Raw genomic sequence first — 21,304 nt, 5'->3', positions numbered from 1 at the left:
TGAGGTCTGGGAGCTGGCAGTGTGTCCAGCCGCTGGGGTCCAGTCCTCCAATCGTGAGCAGCATGACCAGGACTACTAGTACCTTCCTCTCTTATGTGCTCCTTGGCCGGCTGGAGGCCTCCAAACCTCTGTGGCAGCCAGAGGCCCATGGACAGCGTAAGAACACCCCCTGGGAGTTGCTACTCCTTTCACTGCCTCTAGCACAGATTTATTGGGCTTGGTGGAGCCATTACAGCATGTGTGCATTTTACATATGCAAATTCAACAGTAGGGGCCCTGACAGAAAAATAAATGACAATTAAATCCATGCTAAAAATCAGCTTTTTTCATGCATGCTCTTTGTATTATACATTGCGCATTTCTTTTTCTCTATTACTCCTTAAGATGTATCCACAAAAGACAATTGAAGGGATTTTCAAGGGTAACACTCTACCGGATTTTGACCTTCTCCACTGACACTAGCATCTAAGCGCCCCAAGTAATTCCACAGTACCCACCTAGGTGAGGCTCTGGGGAAGGAAAAGATATACAAACTCTATGCCTGCCCCTGGGGATCACAGATGAATCGGGGAGAAAGGTAGAGGCACACCCAACCTGCTGTGACCATGCACTTGGATGGAAGGAAGGACTCCTCCTGCAGATCTCTCCCTCCCTGTCTGTCCTGCAGCGGCTGCCTGGTCTAGTCCCCATTACTCACCACTGCTAAAGCTGCCAAAGCACTGCTGGGGGAATCCTGGAACACACCCATGGTTGCAAATCCTCAGGTAACTCCCCGTAGCTTTGAGCCTGAGACTCCAAATCTAAGTACCTGACTTGGGACTTCCCTGCTGTGGAGCCCTGACATGCCCAGCGAGCTGATGCTTCTCATTCCTTAACCCAGCGGTGGCTCAGCCGAACACCCTTCCCCACATTTGGCACTGGGCTTCGAATCTGCTGTCAGTGCACATGCTGGTAACTCACAGCCTCCCTTCCCAGCTGCTTCATCCTCGGCCAGACTTCTCAGCCCTCTCGCTACTGACACTCATGGCTGTGGAGCTCTTGGTATGGAGGGTCACTCTGTGCACCCCTGGCCTCTACCCTGTAGTTTCCAGTAGCCCCTCCCAGTTGTGACACCCAAAATATCTCAAGACATTACCCTATGTCCCCTGGGAGGCAAACACATGCACCTAGGTAGTGCTTTCAGAACTTGGTTTGCAGATCATCGTCCCCAGAATCTTTCCCTGGCCCCCACACCCATGAGCCTGGCTTAGATGCCAGTGTTCCACTGTAGCAGGTAATTCTCACCCCAGTCAGTTCTTAACCCTCATCTTCCCTTTATTGGTTTATTTGTATAATTTCCCCATTTGACTCCTCAAGGGCAAGAGTCATGTTTTATTCATCTTGGAAACCTCAGCACTCAGAATAGGAACAGTCATAGAGAGGAGGTATAGTCTCCATGTGTTGAGCAAATGAGCAAACGGGTGTGTCAACCAGAAGAGGTGACACCTAAACTGAGACCTGAGAAAACGGGGTACATTTATAGCTCTGAGCCACATAAACATTTCATTTCATTGACTATCAAAGCTGTAGGCTGATGTACGTTACTGTTGGGATTCCGTCTAAATGGTAGTTATCAGTTAGGATGCTTTCACTAAAAGTAACAAAAAACCCAACCTGACTCAAACAGTCTTAAAACAGAAAGGGAACGTGTCGGTTACATTAAATCCAAGCAGGGTTTGCCTGAGGCTCCAGGCCATTCCTCTGCATTATACAGAACTGTACTCCCTTTTGCCTGGGCTTCATTCACAAGTTGGCTCACTCAGGCAAGAAATGGCTACAGTAGTCCCAGCTCTCCCATCTGCATCCTGCGTTGACCAACACAAGAGAGAGTTCTCTTTTCCCAATCATAAAACAATAGCATATGGGTTTTATTCTGACCAAGCCACCATAAGTCAAATGCATGTCCAGCCCTGTATCAATCACTATAGCAGCAGGGGGCTACCCTGATGGATTTACCTGAGTCAGACCTTACTCATGGACCTGAGGCAGGCTTAGACCCACCCAGAACTCCTGGCTGAGACACAGGGAAACTTGAGGATAGATGCGGAGGCCATCACTTGAGGAACTCTTGTGGTTGACTTTCTAAGGAGCAAACCCAGCATACCCCTCCCTGTCACCCTGACCTCCTATGTCAGCCTCTTGTCCTTGGGTGACCTCTAAGGTCACACTTTTCCCAAAACAGCATGGGCCAGGGCTTCTAATTCAAAGCAAAAGAGATCTTGTGACCTGCTCAGGACTTGAATTCCCACTGCTCCTTGGAGGACAGGCAGGTTCCAGGGGCAGGAAGAGAGGAGCTGGAGTCAGGCCCTGAGACTCCTGCTACAGGCTGGGGCTGGTTTACTTTGGGAGCAGTGAGTAATCCTGAGAATAGTGAGTGCCTTATCCCTGACTGTCCTGTCTGCACATTCTCGGTTACCCATCATTCTTTGGAAGGTGTAGAGCAAAAACAGAGGATGTCCCTCTTTACTTTGAAGTGTGCAAGAGACCTTATCACGTCCTTTCTGAAACACAGAAACAGCTGCTTCTTCATATTTGTATGCCTTCACATGATTGAGGGTCATCATTGGAAGACAAGCAGAATGCAACTGGATATTCTCCTGAGATTTAAAAAAATTTCCATTTGCACACTTTTGCAGAAGAGAAATCATCAAACCGTTATTTTGAACCCCCACCTGTTCTGAGGGGAGCCAATCTCCCTTTACTGATAGAGAAGCTTTCGAGACGTGGGCTCAGTAGGAAGCTGCCCCTGTATCATGATCGTCTTCTTCAGCCCACAAGGCAAAGAGAGAACTTCCTGAAATTTGGTTTTCAGAAGCAACTTTCTAAATATGTCTCTGCCTCCTCAGTGGCTGACAGCATGTGCAGTGGACCCTTTATAGCTAGAACAGGCATTAAGCAGAGGAGCAGCATGGGTTTGTGTGGCTCGGCGGACCCTAATTGGTGGGTAGAGAAATGGACATGGAGCCAGATTAATTTCATCATGACCAGATGGCCCAGAAATGTATCTTGCTGAAACCCCCACCTGGTCTTAGGGTCCTTGCCAGGAAGTTGCAGATTTTGTTCAAAATCTGTTCTCCTTGCAGGATGGAGCTATGATTAGTACTGAACTAAAAATCAGGGCTTTGGGGCAAACTTCAGAGAAGGACTTCAGAGTCTTGTACTCTGGAAATGAAGTGCCCAGATGATGCCAAGTGATGTTGTGTGTCCTGAGACGTGTGGCATTGTAAGACATCTGCCCACTTTGGGGTTTGTAACTTAAGAACTTCCAGAATAAGTGGTCTTAAGGGCTCTTCATCTCTCCTCTTCAACTCTATTCCAGATACAATGGTCTCGTTCATTACAGACACATGGAAATGTCATTCACTGCTGAAGACCTTTGAGCAGGAATTCCTCTAACTTTTAAGACTAGTTTTCACTTGTTCATCCAGCAAGTATTTACTAGTGTCCCCCTAGGTGCCATTCCTGGATGCAGCAGGAGTTTTAAGTCCAGCAAGGGAACAGACGAAAGCACCTTTGCACACGATGGATAGGTGCCAGCACTGTGCCAGCAACACCAGAGAGGGACAGGGCACAGCACGGAGAATTAGAGGGGCTATTCTAATGGTTCGGCCCGCGAAGTCTCTCTAGGGAGGTGACTTCTGAGCAGAGACCTAACATGAGGGAGCCAGGCATGCTGGTCCCAGGGGAAGATCATTCTGGGCAGAAGGAACAGCTAGTGGAAGGGCCCAGAGGAAGATGCATCCTGGAGGAGCTGAGAGCATCGAGAAGACCCATCATAGCATGGTCCCCCCTCCTTGTAAAAGGGTCTCAGCCTCAACTCCTTTCTTTCCTTCACCTGCCACATCTACTCCCTCAGCAAATTTTGTCAATTCTCTTCCAAAATATATCTTGAATTCACCCACATCCTCTCTGTCCAAAACCACCCTAATCCAAGCCTCTGCCATCTCGTTTTGTATGGATTACTGCAAGAGCCTCCTAAATGATTTTCCATAGATAATCATATTTCTCTCCTGCTTAAAATTCTTCACTTCTTTCATATTGTCTGTTAAAAAGAGTCCAGTCCTCATGCCCCTAAGATCCTGTGCAGTCTGTCCCATCTCCTGTTACCTGGGACTCAGCATAAGATCCATGTATTTGTTTGCTAAGGCACAAACGGGGTGGTTTAAACAATAAAAATTTATTTTCTCACAATCCTGGAGACTACAAAGCCCAGATGAAGGTGTTGGCAGGGTTGGTTCCTCCTGGAGGCCACGAGGGAAGGTTCTGTTCCAGCCTCTCTCCTGGGTTTAAGATGGCTCTCTTCCCCTGGGTCCCTACAACATCTTCCCTCTGTATATGTCCATGTCCAGATGGCCTCTTCTTAGAAGGACATCAGTCATACTGGCTTAGGGCCTACTCTAATGACCTCATTTTAACCTAATTAACTCTATGAAGACCTTATCTCCAAATACAGTCACAGTTTGAGACACTGGAGATGAGGTCATAACTAAATGAATTTGGGGGAGATGCAGCGCAGCCCATTCATAACAGATCTTTCTCAAATACTAAAAGCTCCTTCCCACTAAATACTAAAACTTTTCCATAAGCTTTCCTATGATTGTTACATGGCCAGCCCCCTTGTCTTTCAGGTCTCCAAAATCACCGCCTCCTCGACAGGACTTCCTTGACCATCCCCATCCAACTAGCTATGTTGTTTCAGCTCATCCTGGTTTGTTTGTTTGTTTTTAATTATGGCAAAACTAATATATGGGAAATGTTCAAAAAACATTTTTGGCAGTACTGAGGATGGAACCCAGGACCTGATGTACTCTAGGCAAGCACTTTACCACTGAGCCACATCCCTAGCTCTGTTCAAATCTTTAGTGTATAATTTGATTAACTTCAACAAATTTGTATACCCTGTGACCACCAATCCAATCAAAATATAGAGCATTTTTATCATCAGTCCTCTACTCCCAAAATTTCCCCACTCTTCCTTTCAGTCCATCTTTATTGTCCCACGGGAATGTCTACCATTACAGTTTGGTCTATTCTTCTCAACTTCAGATAAGTGGAATTATTCAGTATGTACTGTTTTGTGTCTGACTTTTTTTACTCAAGATTCATCCATATTGTTGTGTATATCCATCAATATCTTATTCTTTATTTTTAACTGAGCACTGTTTCATTGTATACATCTGATACCCTTAACTTATTTGTCATCATATTGCTGGTCATTTGGGTTCTTTCCAACTTGGAGCTATTATGGAAATAAAGAACTATAAACATTTCATATATTTTGTGAACATATGTTTTCATTTATCTTGAATAAATGTGTAGGAGTGGAACTTCTGAGTTGCAGAATAGGTGTATTTTCAACTTTCTAATAAACTGCAGTCAGATATGCAAAGTATTTGTATTATTTTCCCTCCTTCCCAACAGTTTGAAGGTTCTAATTCTATTCCACAACTTCATCAACATTTGCTGCCATTAGTCTCTTTAATTTTAGCCATTCCACTAAATGTGGAATGATACAGTTTCCCTAATTACTAATGATGTTGTGTACCAATCCATGTGTTTATTGGACACTGATGTATCTTATTTTATTGAGGTGTTTTTAAACCTTTTGCCCCATTTTTAACTTGGGTTGTCTTCTTGTTATTTGTGTGTAGAAATCATTATATGTATTCTGGATATGAATCCTAATAGTTCTTCTTGGTTAGTAGCTTGTTTTCTCACTGGTTGTCTGATCAAAAACTAGTTTTAGGTTTTGATAAATATTGAGGGGTACAAAATGTACCCTAGTAATAGACAATAAGACTGTTTTCCAGAAAGCAGACACCGTAGGGTTCTCAGCAGGGCTGCCGTGTCCTTCAGCTCTGTTCCTGTGGTGTTTCAAAGAGAAGCTGACATCACGTGGATACATAGGCATCCTGGGCCATCCTGCATGTGTAGTACTAGTTTGCTCCTTTGAAAACAACATGGAGAGAATTTCAGGTGTTTGTTCTACCCAGTGGGCACGTAAAGCACAAGATAGTATGGACCCCAGGTGTACAGGTATGGAGAAGGCATGGTCTGAATTTCTGCTAAACACCATGATCCTTACCGCTGAGTTACGATGTACCACAACTACCCCAAACCTTACATATACTCACATCCTCTGCATGAGTAATTCTACTCCTAGAAACTTAGCCTAAAGATGAATTCATGATTATATGCAAAGTTTGAATCAAAAGGAAACCTCCAGCTTTGTTTACATAGTAAGATATTGGAAAACCACCTAAACAGTGGACTGTTAATTAAAGTCTGAAAACTCCATCTATTGCTATGCTATGAAATCGCTTAAAGTTATTCCCTATGAATATGTGTATTTATTGACAGACACATTGGCTTACAATATTGTTGGATAAAAAGGTTTCAAAATGTTACTTATGAAATAACCTTTTTAAAAAATGTATATATGTATGTGCATGCATCCATACAGATGTGTGTGTTCTATTTAGAAAATTATGACCCAGCCAGGTGTGGTGGTGATGCACACTTATAATCCCAGTGACTCAGGAGGCTGAGGCAAGAGGATCACCGGTTCAAAGCCAGCCTCAGCAACTCAGTGAGGCCCTAAGCAAGTCAGCAAGACCCTGTCTCAAAGCAAAACAAAACAACAACAAAAAAGGGCTAGGAATGTGGCTCAGGGATTGAGTGCCCCTGGATTCAATCCCTGGTACCAAAAAAGAAAAAAAAAGGAAATCATGACCCAAAGAACTATGACTATGCTAACAAAAGAATTTAAAAATATCTCTATTCCTTTACTTGTTTTTTTCATATATGTGAATGCAAATATATCATGCCTGGTAATACGTTTAATTCCCTTATTTTCTCTCACTGCTTCTGAATCTCTCCAGAAAATCCCCCTAAAACTCCTGCATCCCACACCCTTCTGTCTCAAGTTTCCCACCCCCACTTCCTATTCTCCATCACAAAGACCAGAGAATCTGTGTTGCAAAGCATGGCCCTCTCAGAAGGAGAGAGGCTGACAGGGCCAGCCGTCACTCTCTGCTGTGGCCTGGCCTGGGAGCTACAAGAGGGACAGGGACGTGGGAGTGGGCAACGCACAGCCCTCGTGACCTTCATCCTGTGTCGCAGGCATAGGAAGGAGGAACATGCTGGAAGGTCAAAATATTAACCACAGTTATTTCTGGAGGTTGGATTAGAGTGGGTTTTAATTTTCTTCATTTTGCTTATCTGTGTTTTCTAATTTTTTTTTACCGTACACAGACATTCCCTTGATTAATTTTTTAGAATTTTTATTGAAGTGTATCTTGATCAATGTATAAACTAGCTTTAAAAATAATCCCCCAGCACTTCTCAAGGGTATGAGGTTGGAGAAGCAAGTATAGTACCTTCCAAGGTAAAGAGGTTTAAAAGTATATTCTCTCTCCTCTATGGCCCCAGACATTCACCCAAGCCAACCATCAGCCAACGCTGGGAGGTTTTGCTCTTGTCTCCCCCCGGCAAAAGGCATTTTCAGAAATGGGCAAGTGGGGAAAGGAGCTCAGGGCAAGTTAATAAATCTGTAGGCATGGTTTTCCTTATCTGAAAATGGGCTCATCTGCTGAATGGCCCTGAGTGAGAGGACACACGTGGAAACCCGCTCCCCACCCACATGGCGGCTGGCACATCACAGGTCCTCAAATAGATATGAGCACCTGCTACATGAATTTCTTTCACGGTCCAGCCAGTCATGACTGACTTTCACTCTGGCCAGGCCCTGGACATCAGACCTATGAATACAAAATTAACAGCACACTGGCCCAACCCTAAAGGAGCTCCTAGTCTATGCAAAGAGGCAAATAACAACAATCGCAATAAAAGCTACGTGCCAGATCTGCGTCTATATTTGGCGCATAACATTGATTCATATTTGTATATTCGTGCTTTTCATCCTTACAGTCATCTCTGAGGTAAACTATCTCAATAATTATTTTATCTTCTGTCCTCCTGGTCACAGAAGTCTGTCTGTCCTTCATCCAGAGTCCACATGTGGTACAGTAATGGATCTATTTTTATTTGTACAGCAGGTAAGAGCTTGGGTGCTGGAATCAAACTTTTTGCCAGCTCTGCCAATGATGGGCAACATATTTGGTCTTTAAGTGCCTCAGTTTCTTCATCTGTAAGGTGGGAATGATCATGCTTGTTACTATTACCTCATAGGTTATTGTAAGGATGGATGAATCAAACTCTTAGAATAGTGTCTAGTATATAACTATTGAGAAAGGTTAACTGATATTAGTATTGTTGTATTTATCTCCTCCTTCAGGGGGCTCCTTCAAAGTGGGTCATGATCTTCTTTACTTATAGCATTTACAACCCCAACTCATGTCCTAGCATAGGGCTGAAACCACCAGTTGTCTATTAAGTAAGAGTAAACATATCATATGTTGCAGGCAGGGAGGGTGAAGGGGTTTTCTTTTCTCACATAGACATTGGGTTATTTCAAGCATGTCAATAAGAGTAGTATGGCACCTTCTAGAGCAGATAGAGTCCAAGAGGGAGTAAATATCAGATCATAGTTCAGCCTTCCCATTACACAGATGAGGAGTCTGAGGCTTAGGGTGTTCAGTAACTTGCTTAGGGTCTTGCAATTCATTGGCATTCAACAAATGTGTTAGAGGAAGTGGACTTTTTATCTTAACTTCAAACTCACCCCCTGGGAAATTGGACAGAATTTTTTATTTCAGGTCAAGTTCACAAAGCTTTGCTGAATGCCAAGTGCCTTCTGCTAGGCTCCCGAGAAACAGGTGCAGTAGGCTCAGGGAGCGTCTGGTTTGGCACAAGACAGACGCTGAACAAATCTAAGCGTGATGAGAGGAAGCCCAGGGTATAGTGAGAGCTAGTCTTGTTTCCGTCTATAGATACCAAGAGACTGAAAATTTGACTGAAAACTGCAGGAGAGTAGGAGTTCTTTAGAATGTGACTTGAGCAAACCTACTGAGATGGTAGTTGGGTTGTGACTCTGGACCTTCCAGTTAAAGGGACCCCTGCCCATGCAGAATGGAAACTCCGTGGGGAGAAAAGGGGTTAATTTCTGTGGGGGTATCATGGGGTAGATACCCCTGCAGAACCTGGAAAATAGTCTCCACCTCCCCAGCAAAGGCAGGGCCACTCCCCACCCACCTTACTCAGACAACCCCTCCCTCTCCCACTGCACCACCTCCTAAAGTCTGTTCTTTGCATTAGGAAGAAACTTTCTTTCAGAAGTTACATTCTTTATCCTAGAAGATATCACCAGGCAAATCCTCAACAGACAGATTTGCTGAACTTCAGAGACCACACTTCTCAGACAGTGATCACAGACCTTTCCCTGCAGATCCCCTAATAACAGAAGAGCTCAGGGTGTCCCCCAGCCCAGAGCCTGGGGACATGCCCCCAGCATGACATGTCTTTGAGTTCTTGTTTGTTACTGCAAGGGTAATTGTACATTCGACTCCCTAATCTAAATAAAAGCAGTACCTTAAATTTCTTACTGTAGATGTTTGTTAATAAATCTAGAAGGTTCATAGAGAACCTTACTTTTGATCTTGAGCTATAGCCAAGTCCTAAGGCTGAGTGATAAGATTATAGGAAATGTCAAATTTCTTTTATGTATTTTCTGTATTTTCAATGTCCTCTCTAATGAGTATGTATTAATTGAATGCTATATTTTTTAAAAATGATATATTTCACAGTTTGACCTTAATGTGCAATATTTAGGAAGAGAAGAACTTCCCTCTATGAGTGTTTCCTAATGACATTTTCTTGCTGTGCTCATTTTATACAGCCAAGTCCTGTATACATAGTAATTGCATAAGAATATGTGCATTTGAATGAGTGAAAGTATTAATGATGGTGATGATGACAGTAACCACCATTATGGTGTTTTTACCCTGTGCTACTGTTAGAAATCTTAACATGTACATTTATTTAATCTTCATAAAACCCTTCGAGGCAGGCTTATCCTCATTTTATCAATAAATAAACAAACACCACACTGGGGATGTGGCTCTGTGGTAGAGCATTTGCCTAGCATGAGCGAAGCCCTGGGTTCAATTCCCAGTAGTGCCAAAAAAAAAAAAAAAAAAAAAAAGACAAAAACAAAACTGGAACACCAAAAAGCTAAAGCGACATTCCTGGCTGGGTCATCTTTAAGGCCGGGTCTTTTGGCTTCTGGGTACACCTCTTAGATCTGACTCCTACTGTGACACAGCAGACCACTCCCTTCTTCTGGCTGTTTGCATTCTTGCATTCTGAGGTTTGCACATGGTCAGTCTGCCCACAGCAACCCAGCTAAGAGTGGCAGGGAATCTCAGAACAAAGAGCAGACGCTTACTAGACCAGCATTCATCAGCAGGCAAGCAGAAGTCGCCAGTCCACAGAGCATGCCCTGGAACTTGATGAAGTACCAGCTCTTTGCCCACCTCAGCACTGCAGCCGCTCCCTGAATGAAAGGACCAGTGGGGGAAGGCGGGAGAACATTCTAGACCACTGAATCTCAAACTTGAGCAACATCAGAATCCCCTGGAATGGGGATCCCACCCCAGAGTTTCTGATTTATCACGCATCGCACTTTGAGACCAGCAATCTCGAAGTAGTATTTTATTATTATTCTCTGTGCATCAGGCATCCAGAAATTTCCTAACCAATTGGATAGACACAAGACCATTTAAAGAATTAGTCTAATGTTATCCCTCAGGGTGTAGATGACAGGATGCTCCAGATTCTCACCCAAAGGCATAAAAGATTTTAGACAGTACCATTAATTTCATCAATGAAAGCCCCTTCCCGTGATTATGCTAATCAGCCAAGCCCGTGGCGCTGGTCTACCGGTGCAGGACTGCCATGTACCATGACAGCTGGAGTGTGGCCCTTCTCAAATAATGCGTGCTGACAACCCCTGTCACGCGAATTCCTGGATAGAGCACCTAGGAGAGAACTTAAATTAGCACCGATTCGTAATATTGCCAATCTGAGTGACTATTTTAGAGTAAATTACAGGCCACCTTTATGGGAGGGAACTTCACCAAGGAATTAATGGGTTTTGTTTGGTCCCACAGACTGAACCTGAAATCATAGAGGAAACCAACGTCGACAGAGTTCATGAGCCCCGGGGCTATGCCAGGTCGCGGCAGGTGAAAGGCCACTCGGAGACCTCCACGCTGAGCTCCCAGCCCTCCATCGATGAGGTCCGGCAACAGATGCACATGCTCCTGGAGGAGGCCTTCAGCCTGGCGTCCGCAGGCCACGCAGGCCAGAGCCGGCACCAGGAGGCCTATGGCTCTGCCCAGCACCTGCCCTACTCGGAGGTGGTGACCAGCGCACCAGGGACCATGACGCGGCCCAGGGCCGGGGTGCAGTGGGTGCCCACCTACCGCCCTGAAATGTACCAGTACAGTCTGCCCCGACCGGTAAGTCAGACACCTGCCAGCCTGACATCATCTGGTCAGCCCGCCCAGTGGGTTCCAAGGACGTCCAGTGATAAACCACCTTGGAATTTAGAGACAAAGTTTTTTCTCAATCTCATTCCATCCTTCACCCATGATCCAAAGCCAAGCCTTTTATTCCTGTCTGCGAAGCCCTTGAGAATCCCTTGTGTCCAACCATAATACATTGAAGAATGGATCTGCTTTTCTACTATCCCTCCTGTGAGGGGCTGACCTCATTCTTCATTCACTGGAGTCTTCCTACACTTTCAACTGTGAAGCCCTATTTAAATGTCAAAAGCATCACAGAGCTGCCTGTGAAGGGCTTGTGCAGGCTGGTGGCCCAGAGCCTGGGCTTGAGCCAGGTAGCTTGCCTTTGAATCCCGGCTCTACCCACCTGCTGGCCAAGAGGCTTGGGAAGCTACTTAAATTCTCACTGGTGGGGAAAAAAAACAAATATGAAACATAACCTACTTCCTAGAGTTCTCATGAAAGTTAAATAAGTTGATGTTTGTGAGGTACTAGAAGAAGGCCCAGTTCACAGTAAACCCTATAGAAGTAGAAAATTATTTCATTTAGCAGTACTTGCTTCCATGATTTAACAATCTTAATTAGTTTGCAATTCATTCATCACCGTAGTATCTACATATATCTTTTTAAGGCAATGTAGTTGTATAAACCAGAGACCATGCTAGACAATGTTTTGTGCATATATATTCCAAGCCCTATCCCAGGGGTCACTCCTAAATAGAACTTTGTAAATTGTTATTGTGACATGTGTACACATACTAAGTGTAACATTATTGTTTTGCTGATACTGAGTACTGATCTCAGTGTTCCTTACCTGTTACTCATTGGGTCCTTACAACAAGCCTCTGAGGCAGGTACTAGTTTTACGCCAGTTTACAGATGAGGAATCTGAGGATACACAGTTTGTTCAAGGCACAGAGCCAGGAAGGGACGAAGCTGGGACCCAGGGCAGGCAGGGTGGCTCCAGAACTCATATTCTTAACTGGCACATTACATCACTTCTCCACCCACATTATTTATTTCGTTTGCAGTAGACTACTTAGGGCACCTGTGGGTTTGGCCAACCTTGATGTCCGCACTGCACTGGCACCTAATAAATTGCTGTCCTCATAGCCTGCCCCCTAGGCGCATTTCCTTACTGTTCTCCTTTGCTCCAGGTTCCTGCTTCAAGGCCTCTGAGATGTCTCCCTCCCATGGACACTGCTCTTTGTCCCTCAGTCTCTCTTTGCTGACATTTTAAGTCGTGCCTCCTGCTTGGCTCCCCTCTCTGTCACCTAACCTTCCTCTTCTACACCTTCCCCAGTATAAGCTTTAGCAGGAGAGCCCAAAGTTTGGTTCCAAATTAGACCCCGTGGGGAGAGGTGGCAATGCTTGTGGTCATGATCAGTGCAAGGCTTTGTCCTTAAGTTGCAGGTTGAGAATTTCTATCTTGTCCCCTCACTCCAGGGGGCTGATCCCAGGAGTTTGATCTGTGCTGATTAAGCTCACAGCTGCTTCATTCATTGAGTACCAGGTAATGGGGTGGCCCAGGCCACTTAGGCTCACTCACTGGTCTACATGCTTCTTCCCGAAGTAAACCCCAGCCTGGGGAAACAAGACATGCTCAGAAGGAGAACTTGTTGTCCTGAAAGTCATCTTCCCAGTTCATAAAATGCAAATCCAGAATATAAACAATAAAGGAAATAAGGTAAACACAAGACTTTTTTTTATATTCATTCTCTGAGATATAGGTAGAACATAGAAAAAATTTCTTAATATAATTAATATATACCATTGTACATAAATATAATTATAATATACAAATATATTTTTATTTTTATCGTGGTAAAGTGTATGTAACACAACATTTACCATTTTAACCACTCTTGAGTGTACAGTCAGTAGTGTTAATTGCATTCACATTGCTGGGCCACCAATCTCCAGAACTCTCTTCATCTTGTAAAACTGATATTCTGTATTCTTTAAAAAAAACTACTCCCCTCTCCCGCTTCCCCACAACTCTGGCAACCACTATTCTACTTTCTGTTGCTATGAATTCAACTACTCTAAATGCTTCCTATAAGTAGAATCATTTAGTATTTATATTTCCTGTAAGTAGACTCATTTATTTTTATGACTGGTATGTTTCACTTAGCATAACATCCTAAAGTTTCATCCATGTAGTATGCCCCAGAATTTGCTTCCTTTTTAAGCCTGTATGTATACATGACATTTGTTCATCCATTCATCTGTCAACGAGCACTTGGGTTGCTTCCACCTTTTGGCCTTTGTGAATTGTGCTGCTATGAACCTAATGTACAGGTATCTCATGTCCTTTCTTCCTGTTCTTTTGGGTATATACCCAGTAGAATTGCTGGGTCATACGAAATCTGTCTTCAATTTTTTGAGGGACTGCCATATTGTTTTCCACAGTGACTGTACCATTTTACATTTCTACCAACAGTGCACAAGAATTCCAATTTCTGTACATCCTCACCAACAGTTGTTATTTGCTGGTCTTGTTATAATTGCCATTCTAATGAGCTTGAGGTGGTATCTCCTTATAGGTTTGGTTTGCGTTTCCCTAATGGTTAATGATTTTGAGCATCTCTGTTGGCCATTTGTGCATCTTCTTTACGTAATTTTTAGGATAAAATAGACTTCGGAGCAATGCCCAGATCTCAGGAACACAAGTGTAACTCTACCATCAGGGAACTTTGGTGGGTACTTTCAAGAAGCACCACGTTCCAGCAACTCTGAGGCCACCGCTGGCCACATTCCCATAATTCTGGATATGTACTTTTTTTTCTCAGAAAGACTTAGAAAAATTCTCACTCAGCTTTACAAATCTGTCATCTCAAAATACTTTCCATGATAGTCATATTCAGTTCCCAAGATTACAGTATTCTATTAATTGCACATTAAATGGGTACTGCCTTTTTGAAGGGAGAGGGAATTTCCTCACTGAGGCTTAGAAAACACTCTAATTTGTTTTTTACCATGTTTATATGTACCTCTTAGGTGACTGTCCTCTGAAAATGGTCACCCATATCCATTCTGTGTTGATTATCATCAACTTCAATCCCATTGGCTCATCCTTCTTGGTCTTCATATGATGATCATGTCCCTGAACTTAACCTTTCTCCAGCTCAAAGTAGGATGATTCTTACCAACTGACAGATCTTAATGACTGCGGCTCAAAGTCTCAGACTACACTGAGGATGAAATTCTAATTCCTATAAAATGCTTAGCATGGTTTTGGTGCCTCATGAGCACCCAATATTTATTAGGTAGTATTAATCAGAGTGCCTGGTATTGTGTCCAGCTCATCAATTTCTCAACAAATGCTAGTATTATTATCAAACTATTCCTTCTCTTTCATTGGGCCCACTAGTTATATACATTTCCCAATGACAGTTCTGAAACCACATCTCCTTATTCTGTTCATTTTTTTCATGCACTTGATGCCCCAACTCAGAGTCCAAGAGAAACTTTCTGTTTGAAGATAATTCTCAAGAACAACTGGGCTCCTCTGAATGGATGCCAGGTTCTGGGGATCCAGAATGAGATCTGGGTGTCAGAGAGAAAAGCTTAGACAAGCAAGACAAGTCTTCCAACCAGTGACAAGTGAGAAAATGCCATGCCCCATAACCATTATACCTTGACTTAATAAAACCATCTAAAAAAATTTCTAGTGGGACATATGAAAAATCAGATGATTCTGCTTGCTATAATTGGGCGTTGGCAATTGTGCCAAGAAGGGCAGAAACATCAGCATTATATACTTTCAAAATGAAGCTACCTCAAATGGAAAAGGACTGAGATGTAACACAGCAGAGAGATGAACCATTAAATGCAAACAATATTAAAGGCTGTTCTTTCATTATTAAGGTTTCCTTCTTTGCCAACAACCCTTGAAACCTCTGTTTCCACGAAAGGAGAAAACAGCTAACAATACACAGTAAAAATGATTCTTAATCCAACCTCTCAAGCAGCCCCCTTGTGCTATGATAATGTGGAAATCAATAAAAAGGTGGCAATTTAAAATGATAACTGTGATTACTTTTCAACTTCCAAAAAGGAAGCACTTTGAGCTCTGCCAGGGGATAATTGGAAGCTGGTGGTTTAAATGCGCTGGGCCAGCGGATGGCATTTATAACATGGAAGAAGTTGCTGCTGGCAGCTTGGGACTTCTGTACTGTAGTTCAGGACGCTTTGATCATATTTTACCCCTTGTTATGGGTAAAGAAATTGGACTCGACACCTAACAACCAATCCAATTCTGCTAGCAGCCATAATGACTCCGTGCAAAGTGGAATGAGAACATCCCACCATAACCTTCCTGTTGGCAACACAGTAAGGGAGTTCAGAAAAGGCATCAGGGGAAAACATCCTCCGGACTAGACTCTTTACAGATGGAATTAACAGTAATAATAATGATAACAATAACAACAACAACAACCATTGCCCTTTGTTGAGCTCCCATTGTTTAGTGTGAAGTCCTGGATAGATATTATCTCTTCTAATCCAACAACCATCCTATGAGATCAGTGCCCCTTCAGCCTCTCGCCCCTGCAGTGCTTCCCTGGAGACTGATGTTTACAGATCCCTCCTCCTGGGTGGATGCACATACACAAGGAGAACATAGTGGGTCTCGTCTGGGCTGCCTCTCCACTGAGATCACTAGAAAAGATGGTTCTGATCCACTCCTCCCACCTCCTACTCCAGCACAGTCAGAACTGGAATTTTGAACAGACTGGTCACCTTCCTTCCTTCTAGGTTACAATTAAATTTCTGAGCCCAGAGATCGCCCCCATTCACAATGACTGCCTTCCAATCTGAGTCTGGTCTTTTTCCTGGTCGGATGTAGGAACCCCAAAAGGTGATGTCCTTGAGCACCGGGTTAAGCACCTCACAGCCACTGTCATGGAACTGGGAACTTGGAACCTGGCAACAGTTTTGAGTAATGACTTCCAGTGGGGTCCCAGTCCCAAAGCAGCCAACACAAGCCAGATTCCAAGTACACGAGAAAAGAAGTCTGAGTGCAGAGGCAAGAGGACTTGAACCCAGGGACCCTGCTCAGGGAAGGTAGGAAAACACAGTAAAGAGCATCCCTCAGCCTGTGAGCACAGGGCATGGGCTGCATCTCTGCTTTTTATGTTCCCCACCCCCCATCCGGCTGCTCCAAGGACCCAAGGATACAGTCTCAAGGTGGCAGTCTGATGTCCTATGCAGTCCTGCTTTATACCTGCAAAAATCTCCCTAAGAGAGCAGTCCCTTGGTGCTGGTCAGAGGTTCAGAACTTTCCATCAGACCCCTCGGTGAACTGCTATGGGACAGACAGGCAGAGGAAACTTTTTCTTGGCTGGGAAATCATGTTGACTGCAGAATAAACCTCCCAAGAACCAGGAATAAAAATAAATTGTCTGCCTCCTTTGCTGAACAGCATGCAAGACCAGAAGAGAGGAGAGAGGATGGAAACCCCTTTCTCTATTTTGGGAAAGGAACACTTCACTTGTCAGTTTATTGATAATTACAGAACATAGAGCTCCAAGGGAATCCAAACAATGATTTTGAAACTGTGTAACTTTAGGGTTCAGGGAGGCCCCCAGGGGGCACCATGAAAGTAAGTGAAGGGTCATGTTCACCAGGGAACTTCCTCCCAACAGCAGCCACAAAAGCTCTGCTTTCATTCTGTACCAGAGTCTTTCAGGATGGTTTTGTGACTGAAGATATGTTTGGAAGACCACGAGCTAGGCCAATACCTATTTCATAAGGAAAACAAAATGAAACAACAGAAAGACAAGGTATAGAGAGAAAGAGTAACCTTTTCTTAGACAGTGAATGGCTAAATCAAGATGAGAACCGGATCTTACTCCTGGTTCACTCAGCAGCATTCAGAAAACAGTGATTTAGCACCGCTAGGTGTGAGGCACTTTGGTAATGAAGGAGTACCCTGATGAGACAGACAGTCTGTCTAGTGGAGATGCAAGATACAGTTCCCCAAATATTGCTGTTGCATACGTAGCTAACTGATGCTCAAAAAGAGGGAAATGCAGCTCAGTAACGTAGCTCTCCATATTGATTCAGTCAGTGCTTCCGGATCTGGGAAGATTTTTTTTTTCCCATTCTTTTATTGAAAAGTTGGCATTGCTGATCTACTTCAAGGTTAACAATTATTTTCTCTGAGCTCTTTGCCTTTCGTGTCTCCTGAGTGCAACTGAGAAGGCATTGGTCAGCCTCATCGCCACCCCTTTGTGGGTGAGATGCCTTTTCTCTCTGCCTGCTTTTAAGATCTTCTTTTGGCCGTTGGTATTCTACCACTTCACTGCAATGTAGTCAGATGTGTGTTCTGCTTTATTTTGTTTATTCTACTTGAGATACCTTGTACTTCCTGAAAGTATTAACTTATTTATTTGATCAATTCTGGAAAATTCCGAGCCATTGCTTCTTCGAATATTGCCTGCCTTTCATTCTCCCACATTTGTCTTTCACGACTTTGACTCATTGCATATTAGATCTGTTCATTCCATTCTCTGCCATTCTCTGTATCTTTTATGTTTTTTTTTCTCCTTGTCTCTTTGTGCTTAATTTTTAGTAATTTCCTAAATTCTGTTTTCAGATTTGTTAATTCTCTTTTCAGCCCTGTTAATCTATTCCCTTAATTTAATATTTTGTCCCAGCAATCACTTCTGAAATGTTTGTTTTTGTTTTTGTACCAGGATTGAACCCAGGGTCTTTAACCACTGAGCAAAACCCCCAGCCCCTTTTTTATATTTTATTTAGAGTCAGGGTCTTGCTGAGTTGCTTGGGGGCTCACTAAGTTGCTGAGGCTGGCTTTGAACTCGTGATCCTCCTGCCTCAGCTTCCAGAGCCAATGGGTTTATGGGTGTTTGCCACCATGTCTGACTGAAAGTTGTTTTTCATGTATGTGGGATCTTTCCTGGTAGCATCTCTCTGGTCAATTATTTGTTTAAAAATATTTCTTACACTTTTATTTTTTGTTTTGTATCTGGAACCTTCAAACTCTGTACATCTGGTTATTTTTTTCCTACTGTCTTCATTTCTCTCTCCTAATTGGTCTTATGGTCTTGGATTTTGAGCTCCTCTTTGCTTCATCTTAATCTGGGCTGATCCTGAGAACCTACTTTAGGGACACTCCAAAAAGGACCTAGAGTTGCTTCCACCTGGCTAGGAGACTCACCACCCTCCCTCCCTAGTACCAAGGCTGAACCTGAGTGTCTCCAGTTGAGCTGCCTTGACTTTGCCCTGATCCAAGACTTGATTTCTTAATTGATGGTCAGAGTGGCACTTGTCTTCTGGGTAATCCCACCTTCTATATTTGCTTACTGCTTTCTATTTCCACCTCTGGTTTCAGCGCATGGTTTTATTTTAGTTTGCTGAGGTGTTCTGGGAAGGAGGTAGCCGGGGTATTGTTGAGGATTTTCCTCACAGCTTGCGATTTTCACATTGCATTAAAAAGTACATTTTGCCCAGGGCCTCGTTGCTTTTGCCTGGCTTGGCCCTTCCACGTGGGTAGCCTGCCATAATGCTGGGAGGGGGAGGACCTCTCTGAGTTTAAAGAATCCTGCTGTGGATTCCCAGTGCTGCCGCTTTTGATTCTGATGCTTTCAGCTTTAAAGTCCTGTCATCCTGTTCTTTGAGAGATCTGGTAGGCAAGATGCCTGAAGAAAGACATGGATGAGAAGCACTAGTTAAGCTTTGTCTTCCCAGAGAGATTTTCTAGTTTTTCTCTTGCTAAAGGAAGCTGTGGCCTGGCTCTGTCTGATTCTGTCCATCTCTACCCATCTTTCTTTTATCCCTTCACATTTGGACAAAAGTCATTACTTGGTAATGATTTCAATTCCTTATCTTTGAATAGCACTTTATAGATTGCAAGATCCTTGCACATACACTGACTTGCCTATGTTCTTAGTAACCCTCTAGGTAGAGCATCAATGTCCCCACTTCCGAAGAGGATACTGGAATCCACAGAAGTTACCTGACTTGCCTATGGATGGATCTGAATAAAATCTCTTCATCAGAACCTCTACACATCCCTCCTGAGCCCAAACCCATTGCTTTCCCCTGCCTACCTTCCATATGAAACCCATTGCCTACCTTCCATATGAAAGTAAATCATATTCCTTCATCCAACACTTACTGAATGCTGTATACCAGACTCTGTTCCAGGCACAAGGATGTTACAACAAAGGTCTTTCCTTTATGACCCTTAGGTTAAGCCTTGCTGGTGGCAGATAATAAATACCCAAGCAAGAACACAGTGCCAGAGAGCAGTCTTTCCCAAGATGAAAGACTTTCTCCTAAGGAAGGACTGGGAGAAAAGTATCCCAGGTAGAAGGAACAGCATGGAGCAAAGCCCGAGGCAGGACAGCGCTTGGCATGTTCTGAGAACACTGAAGCGCTCGTGACCACAGTGTCCCGAGCAAGGGGAGGGTGGTGAGAGATGAGACAGGAGAGGTAGGGGAAGACACCAGGAAGGAAGGAAGTGGGGCCCTTGGAACCTGGTTTCCTCCTCACATCAGCAGACGCTCTGTGCTGACCGAGGCCGGGTTTTAACAGTTCTCCCTCCATTTGTGTCTTCCACAGGCCTACAGGTTTTCCCAGCTTCCTGAGATGGTCATGGGCTCTCCCCCTCCTCCCGTACCTCCCCGGACTGGCCCCGTGGCTGTCGCTTCTCTCAGGCGGTAACACATTCCTTTCTTTGCTTTGTTTGGAATATTTGGGAAAGGTCAGTGCTGTGGACAGCAGCTCCAGGGACTTTCCTTCACCTTCTGCCCCATTCAAGGCCCTCCACCTGTCCAGATGCCTGTGTACCTGTGGCACCCCGAGTGTCATGAAGCGAGTGGGGCCCATGGGGGGTCGGAGGACCAACTCTCAGGACTTCCTAAATAGAAAGTCCTTCAAAATCTGTCGTCAAAAACAAACGAAAACCAAGGTCAACTGCCCCATCCCTTGCAAGCCCAGACCCTGACCTTGAATATCTAAAAATGACTCTAGCACGGGCTGCCACAGTGGCTGCTACAAGCACAGGGGCCTCCTGCTGCCATGTTTGATGCTTAGCAGCCCCACCTTTGCTACTTAAGGGAGGCGCCTGAGAGGCCAGGGAGGAGTGCCTCTGGGCAGCCACCCCGATTCCTGATGTCTAAGAGGGTGGGCTGAAAATATATGAATTCACATATCTCAGTATGAGGTATGTGTCAAACATTTTCTTTGCTCTATAATGAAATAGGAAGCACACATTTTTAATAACTATGGACAAGAACTATAAAAGCCATGAGTACTGGGAAAGGTTGGGATGATCCTGCGGTCCAGAGTTGTACCCTGGGGTACCTATGGGTCACTTCCCTGGCCCTCCCTCCACAGCCTTCCCCCCAACACACTAGTGACCACAGGCCTGGACTCCGAAAATACTGAAGATAAACAGGAACCACCCCCAGAAAAGATCCCTAATCTACAAGGGATCTGCTGTGTATCTCCGGGCAAGTTGCCTTGCCTCTCTGGCCCCTGAAATGGCCTCCATGATTTCAAAAGCTCTAGAGTTCTCAGAAGAGTGTATGGAGCAGAACCCAGGAATTATCCTAGGATGGGGCTTTGGAAATAGTAGCAGAAGTCTGGAACAGCATGTGGGTGTCCAGGGCTGGAAGAGGGAAGAGGGAGAGAGAGAGAGGAAGGAGGTCTGAGCCACCACCACCCACCCTGCTGGATATCGGATCATTGCAACCCCCACATCTAACCCTCCTGGGAAGGGGAGGGGGCTTCTCTGTCACTCCGAGAGCTCTGGATTGCAGGGCCTTCAC

General features: G+C 44.3%; 1 protein-coding gene across 6 annotated transcripts in view; it reads left to right on the top strand.

Annotated features, from left to right (window-relative positions):
- The window catches only part of Kiaa1549l (KIAA1549 like), a 251,554-nt gene that overhangs the window by 216,492 nt on the left and 13,758 nt on the right, over nucleotides 1–21,304 (top strand). For all 6 annotated transcript variants that reach the window (XM_047517021.1, XM_047517020.1, XM_047517018.1 and 3 more), the window contains 2 exons: nucleotides 11,109–11,459; nucleotides 20,094–20,191. In XM_047517021.1, coding sequence (XP_047372977.1) covers nucleotides 11,109–11,459; nucleotides 20,094–20,191 — 449 coding nt within the window. The remainder of the gene's footprint in view (nucleotides 1–11,108; nucleotides 11,460–20,093; nucleotides 20,192–21,304) is intronic.

Source organism: Sciurus carolinensis, chromosome 11 (genome assembly GCF_902686445.1).
Source record: "Sciurus carolinensis chromosome 11, mSciCar1.2, whole genome shotgun sequence".
NCBI classification, from domain to species: domain Eukaryota; kingdom Metazoa; phylum Chordata; class Mammalia; order Rodentia; family Sciuridae; genus Sciurus; species Sciurus carolinensis.
Note: the sequence above shows the minus strand (reverse complement) of the source record. Positions and strands in the feature narration are given on the sequence as shown.